Source organism: Triturus cristatus, chromosome 2_2 (genome assembly GCF_964204655.1).
Source record: "Triturus cristatus chromosome 2_2, aTriCri1.1, whole genome shotgun sequence".
In the NCBI taxonomy this organism is placed as follows: domain Eukaryota; kingdom Metazoa; phylum Chordata; class Amphibia; order Caudata; family Salamandridae; genus Triturus; species Triturus cristatus.
In genome coordinates, this window is record NC_140582.1 from 83,331,055 (window position 1) to 83,351,013 (window position 19,959).

At 46.4% G+C, this 19,959-nt stretch overlaps 1 protein-coding gene across 1 annotated transcript in view; it reads right to left on the bottom strand.

Moving 5' to 3' along the window:
- LEPROTL1 (leptin receptor overlapping transcript like 1) overlaps positions 1 to 4,628 on the bottom strand; it is a 62,368-nt gene extending 57,740 nt beyond the window's left edge. Inside the window, exon 1 of the mRNA XM_085641080.1 lies at positions 4,047 to 4,628. Coding sequence (XP_085497206.1) covers positions 4,047 to 4,062 — 16 coding nt within the window. The 5' untranslated portion in view covers positions 4,063 to 4,628. The remainder of the gene's footprint in view (positions 1 to 4,046) is intronic.
- Positions 4,629 to 19,959: the final 15,331 nt, after the last annotated feature.

Genomic DNA, 19,959 nt, shown 5'->3' on the forward strand with positions numbered 1-19,959 from the left:
CACTATCATTCCCAGGAGCACCGGTATTCTGTCTGCATTTTATTGATCTCTCTGCACATCGACTTACTCTTAGGTCTCTCTGTCCCTTTCCGACAATCAGTACAACTCACTGACCCTAAGAGTTGTCTAGCTCCCCTATGAGCTTACGTAACTGAAGTTTTACTAAGAACAGAAGAAGAATCACTCAAACTTCTGTGATCTCTACTTCGTCATATACACGACTTTCCTGCACCACCTGTACCTACAACTTCAACTGTTTTCCTGAGAAATAAAAACTGTTCTTGTTTATTAACGAACAGAAAGCATTATAATTCCAAGAGGACATCCTGGCATTTTTAGAGTCCACAGAGAACAATAAGAAAGCCTTATTGTGGCCATGGAGGAAGCTGTAATGTTATGGGCTAGTTCTAAAAAGTGTGAGAAATGTGAATTTTTGTGTTAAGAATGTGGAATATCGTGACCTGTGATCATTAGGGAGGAGATGTGCGAAAGAGACTCTGGTTATGTTGGTAAGAACGACGTCTGCACAAGAAGCAAACATAATTCAAATCTGTTCTGGAGTTAAGTGACTATTACTCGAAATGTATACAAAGCTTATCTTCAAATGTGTAATCTAAGCAGCCCCTATTAGTACAAGCATTGGCCGTGTCAATTGTTTAGGTTTTTATATACTTTAAGGATGTTCATAAGCTTGAATAGTACATAACAGTGTAACTAATGTTTTAGCATTAGTAAATGCTCATTATCCCTATAAAGGAAATTGTATATTGCTCTTCCAGATGTGGTACTTGTACCACAAGTGAGAGAGCATACATCACTCTCCTCTCCTGTGAGTGGCCTCAGAGTTAGAGGAAGCTTGTGGTGTTACCGCAGATGCTGTACCTCTGCTGTATGTCTGTAAAAGTAGATAAACAACTTAATTCCCACCACCCCCCAAAGAAAATCCATCTTTCAAGGAGAAAGGAGGAGTTCAGGGTGCACCTGGATGAACATGGAAGGGGTGAAAAAGGCAAGTACGGGAACGCAGAATGCTAGCTTCACATGCAGAAATGATAAAGCACATGGAGCAGAAACGCATGTGTCACCACACAAAGGGTTTACCAGGTACCACATGGACATCAGCAGCTCAAGCACTTCTTCATACATACAGCATGTATACACAAGCTGGAATAATACAGCAAGCAGCCAAAAGCATGAAGTAAGAATTTAGTACTCGTGTCGGTCAGAGTCAAACTCCATTCTATGTACAAGTTAGAGAATTGGTAACACAGCAATAGACAACAGATGGCAGCACTGTCAAACCAAGCCTTAAATGGAAGCAAATATATGATGTACCATTCAGTAGAGATGCAATAACTTTTAAATGAACTATCATGGCCTTCAATAAATTGGTGCATGGACTTCTTTATGAGTTATTGACTTATAATGATGATAACTGATCACCAGCCCCTCGGTTACATCATATCTCGGGGTCTTACTTTGGCAGGCGGATTAATAGAAGTTCCTATTCCATGGTCTGAAGCAAAGCATCTGCCTCTGGGCTTCAGAACAAACACAGGCCCTTTTTCCATCCTTCTTCGGCAGAGGGGCATTGCTTTGGGCTCCCTTACAATTAATTGCCATGCAAAGCAAGAATTTTGGGCATAAACGTTTTGTAGCTAATTTTTTCACTTTGATGCACATTGCGTAATGTGCGGGAACGGTGTTCTCTCGAGAATATTGCACAGGCAATTTTTTAACACTCCGGCATGGGGAAACTGCAAATATAAATGCAAAAAGAAATATTGATGGACAGAATGAAGAACAATGTTATACATTCACCCCAGTACAGAGATCTGGGCCTAAATCCATAGTTGTTTTGCTCACCATGCCATTCCAGTTTGGACCCAGCCATATGCAAATCAGTCTTGACCCTGTGCCCAATGGGAACAGTCCAACCCGAAATGCCAGGCTTTGTTCGCCCTAAGTTGGCAGGGTATGCCCAGATGTGGGTCCCTTGCTCACTTTGCCACTGGATTCAAGATAGCCTGGCTGATGAGGGTTATGAACCTAAAACCGGTCCCAGGATGCTTGTTTCCGGTCCAGGGAAGACATGGCTTGGCAGTTTGGGGTGGACTGTTCCCATGAGGCACAGGGTCAGACTGATTTGCATATGGCCATGTCTGAACTGGGGTGGTGGAGTGAGCAAAGGAATGATGACGGATTAAATACAGATCAGTTGACTGGGGGTGAGTGTTTGATTTGCTCAAACGCCCCGTCCATCATCCCCTTTGGTATCGAAACTGCAAATATCCTGTCCTCGTTGACAATGCATAGATGCCACAAAGTATAGGGAAGTCCAAACTTCTTTATTTAAGGAACATCTTGAAATACGACTGGCAGGGAAGGTGGCTCACAGCAACTGCCCCTCCCTGTTCAAAGGAACACCTTATACACACACATGAGGAAATGAAGAGACATTCTACATTCCACGCATAAAAGAAAAACAGATCCCAACAGAAACTACACAGGCAAAATAGTGCAGAAGAATTGATGCTGTTAGCAAAAACCAGATGCAGAGCTCATCTTCACAACTTATCCAACATTAAACCTTCACAATTTGCAAGAGTATTTCACAGGACACATGTTGCAGCCATCACCACTGTGGCACCCGGAAATAGGCCACTGCTTTAACACATTTCAGTCCAAGCGCTAGTCAGGCAGAAACAAAACTCATCAGCCCAGCTTTATTTTAAGAGGGGGAGCCCAAGTTGGAGGCAAGCTTCTCTGTGATGGTGTTCGTCCCTTTGCATCACAGCCCATCTTTACATGAAAAATAGACGTTTCAGAACATTCATTTTTATGTGGAAGATTCGCGAACTGTTTGCTACTAAAAGTAGCCTTTGATGAAAATAACTGCAGAATATAACTGTTGTCGAGAAACCCCATAATCGCAAGAGCTAGTGGCATTACTAATTTCATACAAACATGCTAATGGGCAACTAAAAAAATATAAACAAAAACGTGCTGTATCACAAAATGTAATTTAAAGCGTTATTATCGCCTCAATTTCAAACATCCCACAGGAATGCCCAGCCATTTTGAAAACTGTTTTCCAGTGTAATGCATGTATATATTCTATCATTGTTTACAAGTGGATCGGCACATTGAGACGTTTTCAACAAATCTTGATTCTAGCGTGTCGTCCTTCGTGAACATGAAACAAGGCAGAACATACACATATGAGAGATGTAAACATAAAGTAGAATGTAGGCGACATGTAGCGGTTTACAAGCACTCTAAATAAATCATATGAATGGAGGACCCGTTTGTGCCGGTGGAGAATTGGAGTTACCAATGACTGCAGCGACATCTACACACCAGGTGCCATTTCCCCTGAAATTAGTTAAAGGGGAAGCAGGGCCTATGGAGCGCTTACACAAAATCGATCTCTAAACACAAAAGACAGTTGATCCGTTTACACTGTGGCTTCCTTCCTGTGAGGTCACATACCGGAGGCTGCCGCAGATATGCGGCTTCCGGTGTTGGTGACACCAGGGGCAGAAAGTAAAATGTAAACAAACCAGGTGTTAGCCCCAAAACGTAGACGTGGTCAGAGAGCCCAAATGCCCTCTAACCGAATATTGCGAGCCACGGAGAGAAGCACAGTCATAAATATATAAACACACACACAATAAAGGGCACGAAAACGTCTTCAACATAAACCGGGCTATTGATGTTGTTGTGTGTGTGGGGTAAAAATATACCTTTTGGAAACTGCCTAATATAAACACACTAGCAAACGTAGAACCTGGTATCATCGTCGTATGAATATCTGTGGAAGCTGGAGGCGGAGCCATGTTGAAGAAGATCACGAGCATCCTCGAATGGAAAGATGCCCCAAGCCCTGCCTCGGCTTTGGAGAGATAACAAAAAGGCCCTTCATGGTGCGTGCTCTGTTTTGCCCCCTGTTTACTTTGAAATCGGCCTTATACTCCTTCAGCGGACGAAGGACCCAGGCAGTTCATCCCACTCACTCTAGCCCTACAGATGCCCTCCCCCGGTACCTTTTATGCCAGCCATGGCGCCGTTACAGAGGGGCCGCGCCGCACCCGCAGGAACAAGGGACCCTCTAGCAGCTGAGCAGCGGCGCTGGTGTGGAGTGGGGCAGGCTCGGGCTCCCGTCACTTCCTCCTGCGCAGTAGCAGCGACAGCGGCCCCTGTGCAGCCTGGCCCCTCCCTTCCAGTCACTGGCCTCCAGGCTGCTACACTTTCGTTTTCTGCATCTACGGCTTTTTGTTTCAAGTTGAATGGGTAGGGAATAAGTCGTGCTTTGTTCTAGTCTGCACATGCCAAGGTTATACGAAACCGGTTCCTTCGAATTAAGTTACACAATATAATTCGTCTGCAAAGAAGGCATAGACTGTTGTAGATAACACTAACATCTTCATACTTGCCAACGTTTTAAAAGAGGAAAATGGGACATTTTAAGATAATGATAGGGAAATGTATTTTGCCCATTGACTTTTGTTGAAGCGGAGGCAATTTCAGGCGGTAGACAGCCATAATAGAGCCATTCAAAAATCGTGAGTGTCCAGTATGACTCGGATAGATTGGTATGTATGCCCTTGCTGTAGGGCACAAGTACTAAAATAGAGGTTGGGGAACTAACCCAGTTAGGCAGGATGCAAGTGACATCACAGCGCGTGACTATCATCACAGCATGTGAAACAACAGGAAATTACATCACAAACCATGGCCCTACAGGAAAAGACATCACAAGAAGTGGCATCAGATCTTAACAACTCACACACACATACATGTACGCGTTTAGCGGGTCTAGCATGAGTACATTTAGCTCATTATGAGATTTAATTAATGAGATTTTGCATCAGGGTTGTACCAAAAAAGTGAAGCACAACTTGCGTCAAATCTGAGTCTCAACTTCTACGTTTAGGGTCAGATTATAACAGTGGCGTAGCCCCTGCGTCTGCTGTCCACGGCGTCCTGATCGAAGACCGGGGGGGGGGGGTTTTGGGGGGGTGCTGGCGATTCATTCAGCCGCAGGTAACAGCGGGGTAGGGGGTGGTGCGGGGGTGCTGGCGATTCTTGCGGCCACATTGGCCGTAGGTAAGAGCAGGGGAGGGGGCGCCCCAAAACTCGGTCCGCCACCCCTCCTCCCTAGCTACGCCACTGGGTTATAGTATGGTGTTGCCCTTATGTCACATAGTGTCGCAAGAGCAGCACAATACTAATGTCAGATTTACCAAGCAACACAAGGCCACCTTGGGTGGCCCTGCGTTGCTTAGTAAATCGGGAGTAACGGAAAGCAGTGCAAGTCGTTGCCTTGCACTTCTCTGCCCTGGTAAGGTGTTCCATGGGTGGAGCGTGGATGTTCTCACGCATCCAGCCATGGATTTTAACACTTTTCCAGATTTGCCAAGACTGGTCAACCTGAGAATGCGTCAAAATGCTACGCTTTCCCAAGGGAAGCACAACTTTATTTCTCCTCATTGCTTCCTCTTTCTAAGTGTGCTGCGTTCTGCAGCACAGTTAGAAAGGATAATAAGTCTCGGAGGATTGTTTTTGTTCAAGAAGGTGTTTCTACCTGCACAAAACCAATCCTGCCTGCAGCACAGGCTCCTTTGCACTGTGGCGCAAGGGTGTCTGAGTTGCCTCTAGGCAGCAGATTGCACACCAGTGATGGCAGAGAGCAGATATGCGCCACATATACGTAAATGTAACACATTCCAGCCCTCTCCCTTTCACACAGCGCAGCAAGTTGCCTTGTATATTGCGTGAAAGATTAATAAATCTGGCCATTTTTTTTTTTACACGGTGCCACAAGGAAATTGGCAACAAGGAGAAATGTGGCAGTACATCTGTTATGCTTAATTGGTTGCAAGGTCTGCATTTTAAAATAACATATAGGCTTAGAGCATCTGCTACAGAGATCTTTGTGTGCCCAATAAATCTTGGGTAATAACAATAATAGTACGATAACTTTAGGTTAACACATTTGCGGGATGGATTTGTGTTTGGTCTGGTCCCAGTTTTGAATCAAAGTAGCACAGAGGGTTATTGTGTCTCCTGTAAAGCACATCATGAAACATGCAGATGACAGATTTTATTATATGTAGCTAGGTAAGTGGGTTACTGCTTTTAACACAAGATCATCTTGTTACTTGCAGTTCATAAATTGTAACACTGCTAATAGGTTAAATTTAGCTTTTTAATGAATTTTCATTTATTTATTTATTATTTATCTTTATTAGGAGCAAACCCCACATACCTCCTTTTTTAATTACCTTTACCACCCCATAATCTTACCCACCCCTAAGCCTAAAGCCCCTAAGCCCTAAAAAAACAAAACTTTAGCACCCATACCGTTACAACCCCTAAACCCTACAAATACCCTTAGCACTCATAACCTTACCCATCCCAAAACCATAAAACTACGTTTACCACCCAATGCCCCATCCCAACCCACCCTCACCCCCTACACCCTAAAAATACCCTTACCACTATATATATATTTATATATATATATATATAAATATATATATATATATATATATATATATTCACTGAAAAAATCATAGGTTTCAGGGGCGTAATAGTTAGCTGGACTTTTCACTTGTACAAAACCATTGAAATTCCCCCGTTAAAGTTAGTTCAGCTAACTATAACTCGCGCGCCCGCAATGCACTGCTGATTACATCACATATTACATCACTCATGACATGGTCAGTGACATCACTCATGACATCACTGATGACATCTCAAATGACATCACTGATGACATCATCCAGTGAATGTGTGTTTTTCTGAAAATTACATATGTTTTATATATGTATATCTCAAAGTCGATGGAAGAATAAATGGGTATATACGTGTCTAAATGGTGATTTGTTTTTGAAAAATTGATTGTATAACTGACTGATTAAGTGTATCTTAGTGAATACATGGCTTAGTGAGTAATGTTTAAATATGTAAATATCTGTATCTGTCTCTCACTTTGTGTATAAGTGGCTGCATGGGTTGGTGAGTAGCTACATGAGTGTCTATATAGGTTATTAGTTGGTTTTTTGAGTATCAGTATGAGTGAGTGTCTGTATGGTTCGGTGGGGGGTATTACGTAGTGCATAGGTGCATGAATGAGTGACTCACTGTTTGTATGTGTTGAAGACAGCATGTGTGCAGGACTGTATGGGTGGATGAGTGTGTGCATGGGTGTGTTAGTGAGTGAATGACTGTCTCAATAGTGTCTTTATGAGTAACTACATATGTTTTAAACTAGTATATGTGACTATTGGTGTATAAGTGAGTATATGTGAGAGTGAGAGATTGAAAGAGTTCCTGTATGAATAAGTATGTGTTTCTATAAGGGATTGTTTAAAAGACTAAGTATATGTAAGTTTCTGTAGAAGTAAGTGTGGTGGTGTGTGTATAACTGTATATGCAAGTAAATGGATGTTTGATTCTTTATTAGCATGAGTGACTATGCGTGTGAGTAACTCTATGGATGAGTGGCGTTGTGTAACAGGATGTATAGGTGTATGAGTACATATGATGAGTGAGTACATGTATGAGTGACTGAATAGGACTGTTGGTGAATGAGTGGATGTGTATGTGGATCTTAGAATTACTGAATAGGTTGTTGTAACTGGTATTGGTATGCCCATTGTTTTGAACATTTTAGTTTCTATTTTTGAATGTGTGTATCAAAGGTTATATTAGGGGGAGAGGAGGTCTGCCACTCTATCACAAGGATGATGTTATCAGTGATGTCATCAGTGATGTCATTTGAGATGTCATCAGTGATGTCATGAGTGATGTCACTGACCATGTCATGAGTGATGTAATATGTGACGTCATCAGCAGTGCATTGCGGGCGCGCGAGTTATCGTTAGCTGAACTAACTATAACGGGGGAATTTCAATGGTTTTGTACAAGTGAAAAGTCCAGCTAACTATAACGCCCCTGAAACCTATGTTTTTTTCAGTGACTTTCTAAGGTTCTTTAAATGCTAATTCCTAACTATAACGTGCCTGAAACCTATGTTTTTTCAGTGAATTTCAAAGGTTTTTTAAATGCTAATTTCTAACTATGCCTACAGAGATAGGACATGTGAAGAAAGAAGAAAGAACGCACAGAAAGAAAAAAAAGAAATGCAGAAAGAAGCAACAGAAGTCCTCAAAGACGAAGAAAAGTGCAGGAAGAAGGATAACGTGCAGAAAGAACAAACAGAAGAGCAGAAAAAAGCCTTGTTGCAAAATCATCCTGTACCCTCAACTTTTTCAGACGGATACTGTTGGTAACTGAGTCTGACTAACCAGTCCTAGAGCCAGTGCTATGTTAAAAGACACTCAGAATACAGTGAAAACACCTAAATACACTAGGGAACACTATGCGTGGGGTCCCCCTGTGATTAGCATGACCTCCTCTGTAAGCCCCTAGTATATATTAGGGCAGGGGTTTAAAACTACCTCTTAAAACGCGCCACAGGGCGTGTTTGCACACGTCACCTCAGGCCCCGTCCCCTCCCTTCCCCACTGTGTAAACATGCCCTGTGGCCGTTTTAAGTTGGGAGATTAAGTCCCCTTGAATCCTGAGGGTCCCTAGGGTCCAACTAGACCACTAGGTACCTCCAGTAAGCGCCACAGAGCTGCGTTGCAGAGAGATGTAAAAAGGGGCACGGCCTAGACCACCTCTCTGCAACGCAGCGCAGTGGCGCTTACTGGAAGCACCTGGTGGGCTAGTTGGCCCCAGGGTTCCTCAGGATTGAAGGGGAATTATTTCCCCAACTTAAAAGGCGCCACAGGGCTTATTTGCACACGTTAACTCAGGCCCCGTCCCCTCCCTTCACCACTGTGTAAACACGCCCTGTGGCCATTTTTAGTTGGGAGATTAAGTTCATTTGAATCCTGAGGGTCCCTAGGGTCCAACTAGCCCACTAGGTACCTCCAGTAAGCGCCACAGAGCTGCGTTGCAGAGAGGTGTAAAAAGTGGCACGGCCTGGACCACCTCTCTGCCACGCAGCTCAGTGGCGCTTACTGGAAGCACCTGGTGGGCCAGTTAGGCCCCAGGGGCCCTCAGGATTGAAGGGGAATTATTTCCCCAACTTAAAATGCGCCACCGGGCTTGTTTGCACACCTTAACTCAAGCCCCGTCCCCTCCCTTCACCACTGTGTAAACACGCCCTGTGGCCGTTTTTTAAGTTGGGAGATTAAGTCCCCTTGAATCCTGAGGGTCCCTAGGGAAAAAATAACCCACTAGGTACGTCCAGTAAGCGCCATTGCAGAGAGGTGTAAAAAGGGGCACGGCCTGCACCACCTCTCTGCAACGCAGAGCAGTGGCGCTTACTGGAAGCACCTGGTGGGCTAGTTGGCCCCCAGGGTCCCTCAGGATTGAAAGGGAATTATTTCCCCAACTTAAAACGCGCCACAGGGCGTGTTTGCACACGTCACCTCAGGCCCCATCCCCTCCCTTCACCACTGTGTAAACGCGCCCTGTGGCCGTACTAAGTTGAGAGATTAAGTCCCCTTGAATCCTAAGGATCCCTAGGGTCAAACTAGCCCACTAGGTACCTCCAGTAAGCGCCACAGAGCTGCGTTGCATAGAGGTGTAAAAAGGGGCGTGGCCTCAGAACACCTCTCTGCAACGCAGCTCCCTGGCGCATACTGGAGATACCTGTTGGGCTAGTTGGCCCTCAGGGACCCTCACTATTGAAGGGGAATTAATTCCCCAACTTACAACTGGCCAGGGGGCACGTTTGCAGAGTGCTGCAAGGAGGGGGCGGGGCCTCCGGCGCGATGCCGGTCTTTTATTTATTTTATTTTTTTAAGAAGGAGAGCTGTGTGGCCCCCCTTCTTTTTCTAATTTATTGGCCCTCGGGACCCCTTTCCCCAGGGCCTGCACCCTAATTTATTTTGTTGAAAAAAATTAATTTGGCCCTCCCAAGGCCTTAATCGGCCACGGGGACCCCAACCCCCGGATCATGGCCTTTTGTTTTTTAAAATTCTTTAGGAGGGGGGCTGCGTTGCCCCCCTCCTCAGGCCACTTATGGCCCCGGGGACCCCATCCCCCGGGGTCGGCCTTTGTTTTTTTTATTATTTAATAAAAATATATATTTATAGAAACACCTAGGACATGCTGGACAAACCGTATGTACCTATCACCATGACAATTTGCGTGATATTCATTAAAAGGCGACTACGCATACAATTAATCCACGTGGAATGTATTTACACCGCTAGTGAAGCTCTGACGTGTCTGACGCCCTACCGTGCCTAATCCCGGCGCCCCCGCCGGTGGGTACTCTCCAAGTAGACACCCTTGTCATTTATTTATAACAAACATGGGTAGCTATTGACGGGCACATTTAATACACACGCACACCAAGCCATTCAAAGGGGATTCGACAAAAATTCGACCAAACTATGCAAGAAACCCCCCTCACGGTTAATAAAACACACATCCACCACCGGATGTGTAATACTTTTTATTTTACTCTCTGGAAAGGAGACGAACCTCACTTGAGAGTCACAGCGTGCTCCTGGCTGAGCCCAATGCTGTGTTACACCCACCAGTGCCCGCCGTGTGCCACACACCTCTGTGTTGTATTCCACTAGCTAGTGCGTATGCTATGACACTCTCTAGCCCATGTGCACTGTAACACCACCCCGTGAATATGTCATGCCACACTTGCCTTCGCACGGGTTATATTGCCCCATCTAACGTGCCTTCCTCGATGCCTATGTTATAAGTCACAGCGCTATGCCATACATATTACAATCTGGGATCCATATCTTTGTCACAGTGCATATGCAACGTTACACTCCCCAGCACATATTTTATATTACAACTTTAGAGACTAGTTAGGTTACACAACACTGCCCTTTGCATATTACACTCCAAGGCGCATATCGCATAGCACGCGCTAGTGCCTGTGCTATCTCGCGCTCTCCAATGAATCTGTCATTGCGCACAATGTATTGCATATTATATTTCACGCCCCGGTTCATCTTATATCCCACTTTTTGGTGCATACTTTATACCATATACTATATCTAGTTTTCATCTTCAATCGTGCTCTCAGGACTATGTTCTATAGAACACTGCGTCCACCTACCCTTTTCACGGGCATTACATTTTGCGATGGGGGGTGGAGGGTCAGGGGGTGTTTCTGCCAAGTGAGCCCGGAGTCACAGTCACAAACGTCCTCTTCTTCCTGAATAAAAGTGAGATTATGCTGCATACTTGTTCATATTTTAAGTAGTTCGCACAGACACACATTTTAAAAACAATAAAGTTCCTAATACCCACCTTCTCTGAACAGTTAGCTTGCTGCCCCATCCACTTCCTCCCTATCCTCTGTTGTCTGAATCCATGGACTAGCCTCCTCCCTCCTGCCATGCATGGTCTGATGTGCTGCCACTGCCCTCCATTTAGCATGATGTACCAGTCCACTCCTCCTGCCCTCCATTGCCCAATTCTATGGCCCATCATTGACCTCCTGCTTAGCCTCTGTGCTTATCTTGCTGCCCCTATTCTCCTTCCCCCTGCCCTCTGATGTCTTTGTGCATGCCCCTGCTCCATCCTTTTTGCTCACCATGTTCCATGGACCTGCCACTCCTATCTACTCTGAGTGTTCTGTTGAGCTGCCACTCCCCTCCCACCTGCCTAGCATTGTCAGATGACTGTAACCTGTCCCTGCCACCTCCACCCTGCCTGTCCACATGCCATGCCCCTATCCCCTTCCTCCTGTCCTCCATGGTCCATTTTACTGCCACACCCTTCTGCCCTCCCTGGTCTGTTGTGCTGCAACTGCTCCTCCTGCCTGCCCCGCGCGGGCTGTTGTGAGGCCCCTTCCCCTGAACTCTCTTGTCTGTGCCCAGGTCCTGACCCTCCCTTTTATCCTCCATGGTCCTTTGTGCATGCCCCTGCACCCTCCTTCTTGCCCATCATAGCCACTGTGCTGCCACTAACCCTCCCGCTTGCCATGCATGGTCTTCTGTGCTTCCATGGCCCCTCCCACCTTCCCTGTGTGGTCAGCGAGCTGCCCCTGACCCCCTCCCACCTTCCCTCCATGATCTGTGTGTATGCCATCATAGTCTCATTGCTACTCTCCATGGTGTGTCTTGTTTCTAGTGCCCATCCTGCCTGACTTCCATGGTCATCTTGCTGTTCCTGCCCTGCCCCCTTGCCCCCAGCCCTCTGTTTCCATGTGCAGACCCCTATTCCCTCCCTCCTGGCTTGTCTGTTCCATTGTAATGCCCCTGATCCGTCCATCCTGCCCTTTATGGTCTGTTATGCTGGAGCCTTCTCTCCTGTCTGTCCATTATGGTCAGCTAGCTACCATTGTCTCTTTCCCCTCTGTTCTCTGTTCTCCATGTGCATGGTCCTGTCCCTTCCCTATTGCTTTCAATAGATTTTTGTGCTGCACTCCCGTCCCGCATGCCCTGTGTGGTGTATTGTGCTGCTGCAAACCATGATGCCTGCCCTGTAGGGTCAGTATGGTGCACCTCTCCATGTCCCTCCTGTCCTCTGTTATCCGAGTCCATGTCCCTACCCAAATTCCTCCTGCCAACCATATTCCAATGTACCTTACTTGCGAACATTTTGAACTTGGTAAGAGGGAGATTTTGAAAAAAAACTGGGGTATTGATTTTCCCCTTTGAGTTACATTGAAAAAGAGGAGATTGTAGACAGGGGACAGATCAAATAAAGCCCATTTGAGCTTAAAAACATTGGACGTTTCCTGGCTGAAACGGGTCTGTTGGCATGTATGGTTGTACTACCACTGCCTCTTGCTTCTGCCCACAATGGTCTATTATATTGCCACAGCCTCTCTTGCCAGTCCTGTATTGTTGGTTTGTTGCCCCTGCCCCCTTTCCACTGCCCTCCATAGTCTGTTGTGCTGCCACTGCCCTTCCTGCCTGCCCAGTGTGGTCAAATTGTTGCCTCTGCACTCTCCTATCTGCCTTCAATTTTCAGAGTCCGTGCCCCTGGCCTCTGCCTCTCAACAGTATCCCAATGAACAACTAGATTGGTAACATTCTATATTTATTACAAAAGTGTGGAACGCCTGACGTCATCTTGATGTAATCAAAACTGTAATACCTAGAGCATTTCCTTTAGAAATTACATATATGAGAGGGTCTTATTTGCATCAAAATTATGGTTAGTGCTCTGAAAAAACTAAAATGAGGACATATTTTCTGAGTTTTCAAATAGCGACGAAGAACTTTTAAAATATTTGTAATCTTTATGTTTTTTTATCCAGTTGACCACTTGATTAAATGTTGCACCTAGGGGAGAGGATGTGGTGTTACTTTCAGAGCTGCAGACTTTGCAACTGGGGAACCAGGTTGGAGTTTCTGCTTCAGCTCAACATTCTGTGATTCTGGTCAAATCACTTAATCTCCCCATGTCTACACCCAAAATGAATTTGATCTTGTGTGATGTAACCAATGCTCATGTAAAGCACTCCAATACCTGACAAGTCTGCACTATATAAAACTGCAAATACACAAAAAATAAGATAAGTGTTTTGCACTATCTGGGCTACATGTGGGCTACATCTGGGTGATATTTGTGCTGGATTTGGGCTCTTTTGTCTCTGATGGCCATCTTGGGAGATTTATTTGTTATGAAGTTTCCTAATTTCCACATTTACTGCAGTCTCCTCAGTAGGAAATGCTTTCAGTTTTTTACTTTGATTCCATCAAGAAGGTATTCAGATATGTCACACATTTGCCATAAATTCTGAATGTTAGCACTCTTGTTGCTCATTAGATCACTGTAGTAAAGCTACTGCTCACCACGGAAGTCTGCTGCTGGTATTAAAAGTGCATGTTTCAGTCTGCATATCAGAATTTTTTTAATGAAATAGAAGAGGATTTGAGAAGTCACTCAAAATATGCCCTAATTTTTCTTTCTTCAGCATTAATCATAATTTCTATGGCACAATGAACCCCCTCATTGTGTTCCTTTTTAAATTAAATGTTTTAAGAGTTACCACTTTATTCCAATCAAGATGGCTTCAGGTGTGCAATACGTTTGTCATAAGTAGGACTGTTAGCGCTCTAGTTGTTCTTTAGAACACTCTGGGAAGCTGCAGTAGAACACAAAGGAATCAATTCTATGTCAGGTCCGGAGTCTCCGATTATGCTTCTCATTTCTTTGCTTTATTAGAACAGCAGCCAATAAAAAAAACATATTTTTTTATTACAAACTACAAATCCCATGAATCTCTTGTACCGCAGTACCATAGAAACTATGCTATATATAGTCTAGCTGAGGCAAACACCTCCTCTTTCTTTGCTGCTCCGCAGCCAGTTAAGTGCCTCTTCCTTATTACTGTATCTCTGACTGTGGTTTATGGGTCTGTGGGGCACTGCTTATGATATTTAGTATTATCAGGCGTTTATATATCATCTTTGTTGCGCGATAACGGCTTAGCTAAGCGTTTTACCTGTCGCTAGCGCTGGTTTTCAGTCACTTTGATTTCAGCTCGCATTATATTTTCCTGGGCGTTAGCGCTTAGCACGATCGGCTTACCGCGCAGTCTCTTCAATGCGGCAAAGTTTGGGAGCGCTGCGGCCTCCCCGACTGGGCGCTCAGCGCCCTTCGCCATTTCTGTGTGGAGCGGGAGTGTGTGGGGCCTGAGGACGGCGCGTCTGAGCTCGCACACGCCCTCTTTCTTCTTTTACGGGCAGGCCGTTACCGCGCATACGCAGCAGCCATTTTCAAGGCAATTTTACCGGAGTGCTGTTTCAGAGCGGGAAACGCTCGTTTTTCAAATTTATAAGCCCGTATTTTGGCCCCATTGACGCCCGATGCTGGTTGATAGCTGAGGGCTGTATAATAATCGCATAGGCTCTGCCTAGAGAGGTTGGCAGGCCCTCCCTCCACTATCTATCATCATTTTTAGTGGCTTCATTGCCTGGCCTGCCTGGGGTTGTTCCTCTCCCCTTATTGACTCCTGCCTTTGCGCCATTGTGGGGCTCTAAATGTGTCCGCTCCTGCCTGTACCATGGCTGATTATGCCTATGAGGAGGAGTATTTTGATTCAGAGCCTTCAGGCTCGTTTGAGCAGGACCTCGTTGAGGCCCTAGATGCTGTAGTGCAGCATTCGGTAAGCTCAGCGCTGGTGAGGGCGATTGCACCCCTTAAGCGGCATCTTAATAACTACGCGCTGCAGCAGGGTTGGCTTCCAGCCGCAAATACCCCCTTCAAGTCAACGGGTAAGAAAAGTATTAACCCTCACTCAGAGGACTTTGCTCGGCTATCCAGGGCCCTTGCTAATGACCACTCTTATTTGGCGCAAACTGATCAGACTGAGTCTTCCCATGAGGACAAGGGGGATTCCTCAGCGGACGGCGGTTCCGATCAGGAGGAATTCGCTCAACCAGCTAAGAAGACTAGAAAAGAGCACCATGTGGAGCCCAACCCTCCACCTAGGCATCTGACCTTCAACCCCACGGATATCATTCATCCCAACTCTACAGAGTGGATGCCCGCACAGGAGGTAGCGGACTATCTCCAGTCCAATCTCCGTCGCCCTTTCGACAAGGACGTCAGGGCGCGCCTTAGGTCTGAGTGCCCGAGACCTGACCTGGCATCTCGCGTGGTGGAGACCCCAGAGGTGGACCCGACCATGCTGACGTATCTTAAAAAATACTCTAAGGACCCGAAGAAGGGCATTGACCGCGCCTGGCGGTCATGCCAAGATAAACTTTTGGATCTTTCAGGGCCTTTGGCCAAAATTCTTGAGATGGGTCTCCAGGCGAAGGAGTCCGGATCTCCAGTTGATCCAGACGACCTGATTGGTTGGGCGCAGCGTGCGGTGTGTATGCTGGGCCATGTCTAGCGAGCGGAGTAGGTCCATCCTCCAGAAGCTTGATCCGAAACTGGCGGAATTATCTTCAGCGGAAGCAGGGCCAGTAGCCCAGGGTCTCCTTTTCGGGCAACCCTTTCTGAAGGAGCTTACCAAATTCGTAACTAATTTCAGCGGCCTGGATAAGGTGCAAGAATCGTTACGACGGGCCTTCCGTCTGGTTTTCGCCAGGGCCTGACGAAATCGAGGGCGGTCGTTCGGCCGAGGTCATTCCCAAGGCGCCCCACGTGGTCAGCAGCACCACAGAGGGGGATATCAAGATAACGCTTCCGGAAACTCTAATTTCTACCCCTCCAGACGAGCATGGAACCGTTTCCGCAGAGGCAGATTTGGTGGCAACCAGGGAAACCACCAGGATTCCGGATCAGCAGGTGAGGCTTATCCTTTGTTCAGAGGTGAAATTGGGGGGTCGCATTCAATACTTCCTGCACGCTTGGCAAACGCTCTCGCAGGATCCCTGGATCCTGGAAACGGTACAGGGTTACAAATTGGAAATGTACAACACCCCCATTCAGCCAGCCCATCCCCCTCCCATCCATTTTTCCCTTCTCGATCAGAGTTTTATCACGGACGAAATTCAGTCCCTCTTACAGAAGGGGGCAATAGTCGAGTCTCAATTTCATCCTCGAGGTTTTCTCAACAATGTGTTCCTTGAAAGGGGGCGGGTCCAGGTTGGTGCTGAACCTCAAGGAATTCAATGGCTGGGTTGTTTACCGCCATTTCAAAATGGAAGGCGTCCACCTATTGCACGATCTGTTGCAGGAAGGCGATTGGATGGTCCGACTGGACCTGAAGGACGCCTATTTGTCCGTGTCCATTTGCGCCCCTCATCGCCGTTTTCTTCAGTTTCTCTGGCAGGACGTCTGTTACGAGTACGCGGTTCTTCCCTTCGGACTTTCGTCAGCACCATGGTGCTTCACGAGACTCCTTCGGCCAGTGATGGAGTCGTTACGCTCACGCGGGGTGAGGCTGATCGTTTATCTGGACGACGTCATTATCATGGCGCAGTGTCCGCGTTTAGTGACGACCCATCTGGAGTGGTCCATTCACCTGCTTCAATCACTGGGTTTCATTGTGAATCCTCAGAAGTCTGTTCTGGTACCCACTCAGGCTATATAGCTTCTGGGTTTTCAGGTGGATTCTCGCAGCTGCCAGCTCCTACTGCCCGCGATCAAGATCAGAACGATCAAGAAAGAATTGAGATCGATTGTGAACAAGCAGACTGTGTCCTTGAGATCAGTGGCCCGGATAGTGGGCCTGTTAGCCTCCTCGATTCAGGCCATCTTCCCAGGCCCGCTTCACTACCGTGCTCTCCAACGCCTCAAGATTCAGCATCTCCGCAAAGGCCTCAGCTATGCCGAACAGTTTCCTCTGTCAGAGGAGGCGAGGTGGGAAATGTTGTGGTGGCTCGACCACATGGAGTCGTGGAATGGCAGAGCCATTTTCGGGTCCAAACCGGAGGTAGTGATCGAATCGGACGCCAGTCGCTGGGGCTGGGGAGCCCGCTGCGGTCCAATCTCGACGGGGGGACGTTGGTATCCGGAGGAGCTTTCCCTACATATCAATTGCCTAGAGTTGTTGGCGGGATCGTTCGCAATTCGCAGCCTCTCCCCACAGAAGATGAATTGTTGCATTCTTCTAAGAATGGACAATATATCGGCGGTCCGGTATGTCAACAAACTTGGAGGTACACGATCTCGCCTCCTGGCAGAAATTGCCAAGGACTTTTGGCACTATTGCCTCCAATACAATCTGTCGGTAGTGGCGGAGTACCTCCCGGGCCGGAAGAACGATGTGGCCGATTGGCACTCCCGCTACCTGCGGGATTACAGCGATTGGCGGTTGCACCCTCGGGTCTTCCGAATGCTCAACCTCTTATGGGGACCTTGCCAGTTGGACTTGTTCGCGTCTCGGCTGAACAAGCAACTTCCGGATTTTTACAGCTGGCGCCCGGACCCGGAGGCTCTGGCCTCAGATGCGTTTCTTCAGACCTGGCCACCAGTCCTTTGTTATGCCTTCCCGCCTTTTGTCATGATATCCAGGGTCCTGGCTCAAGCCAGACGCCAACAGACAGAGATGGTGTTGGTTACACCGTTGTGGAGAGCCCAAGCTTGGTTCCCGATAGCCCTGGAAATGTCTTGTGCTGTACCGATTCTCCTTCCACAGAGGTGGAACCTGTTGCTGGACCCTCTCAAGACCCCTCATCCATTAGTGGTTGCAGCTCAGCTGCCTCTGGTAGCGTGGCGAGTTTCAGGGACAGGTGACAGGTCCCAGGCCTTTCGGCAGACGCTTCCGCTTTTGTCAAGCAAGCATGGTCAGATAATACCCATAAGCGGTATTCATCGGCATGGAGCAAGTGGTGTAGCTGGTGTGTTCAACGGGACATCGATCCCACTACAGCTAATGTCTCCATGGTCATGAATTTCCTGGCTTCTTTGGCTTCACTGGGTTTTGCGTATAGGACAGTAAACAATTTCAGGTCTGCTATTTCGACTGGACATGCCCCGTTAAAAGGCAAGCTAATGGGGGAACACCCTCTGGTGTGTAAATTACTTAGGGGCATTCGGATGGCCAGACCCCCGTGTCCGAAATACTCCTTTTTGTGGGACGTTTCGGTGGTCCTTCGCTTTTTGGATTCTTGGCCTCCTAACGACCACATGTCACGGAAGCAGCTTTCAGCCAAACTAGCAATGTTATTATGTTTGGTCTCTTGTAAGAGAGTTTCGGATATTCGAGCTTTGGATCTCGCAGGTCGTCGGTTTTCCCCAGAAGGGGTGACTTTTGCTATCTCCAGACGTACCAAAAGCAATTCCACTTCGGTGTCTTACCCGGCTTTTCTGGATAATCCAAATCTATGTGTGGAGCATTGTCTCAAAGCGTACCAGGTGAGTACAGCTAGTTTCCGTTCTGACATGCAAGGTCAGCTGTTTATTGCATTGCAAAAACCCTTTCGCCCAGTATCTTCGGCTACTTTGGCGAGGTGGGTGCGTTGGCTTATGAGTGAGGCAGGCATTGATGTGTCTCAGTTTGGTGCTCATTCTGTTCGGAGCGCAATGGCGTCTAAGTCTTTTTCCTTAGGTGTAAGCCTAGCCGACATCATGAATACTGCGGATTGGTCAAATGAATCTACTTTTAAATCGTTCTATTACAAGCCTATAGTAGACGTTGCATCTGTATTTGCGAACATACGTGACAAGAATTTTCAATTCTATTAAGGACAACGGAAGCGAGGATTATCCCACCCAGTCTTTATGTGGTTACAGGACTATATATGTAAATCATTTTACTATGGCATTTTGTCTGCATTGTATATGCTTTCAGTCGTTTCTTTTCCCTCCCCTTTTGTTATGATAACTTGGAAGTTGGAACAGGATGTGGGGATTGCCGTTATTACGGGCTTTTATCTTTGTTTAAGATTCCAGTGGCAAGTGAGAAGTGCCTTCGTTTCTGGATATCGTTGAGAATGGTTTTACCCTTCACGCTGTGAAGCTCGTTTGTCGGCGTTGGACGTCAAGAATTCATTCTTCAGAACCGAAGTTCGCCGGTTGGTCCTCGGATGTTGGTGTTACTTGGACAGTTGTTCGAGATCTCAGTTCACAACGGAGTATTTTGAGTTAAAGTGTTGGGCTTATCTGCTAACGGTCACGCAAAGAAAGAGGAGGTGTTTGCCTCAGCTAGACTCTATATAGCATAGTCTCTATGGTACTGTGGTACAAGAGATTCATGGGATTTGTAGTTTGTAATAAAAAAATATGTTTTTTTATTGGCTGCTGTTCTAATAAAGCAAAGAAATGAGAAGCATAATCCTCGCCTCCGTTGTCCTTAATAGAATTGAAAATTCTTGTCACGGATGTTCGCAAATTTTTAACTGACAGTCTCTGCCCTTGTTGGATGTACATGTTTTACTGAGAATGTCAGACTTCATTCTCACATGACTGAGAAAGATAATGTGAATTTACAGAAAATATGCTCTCAGTTTAGCTTATAGATCACCTTCCAAACCTCTGTGGGAAAAGCATGAGAAAATAGTTTTCTCTCAAACATGATTCATGATATCACAGCAGAAGGCTTTTTCA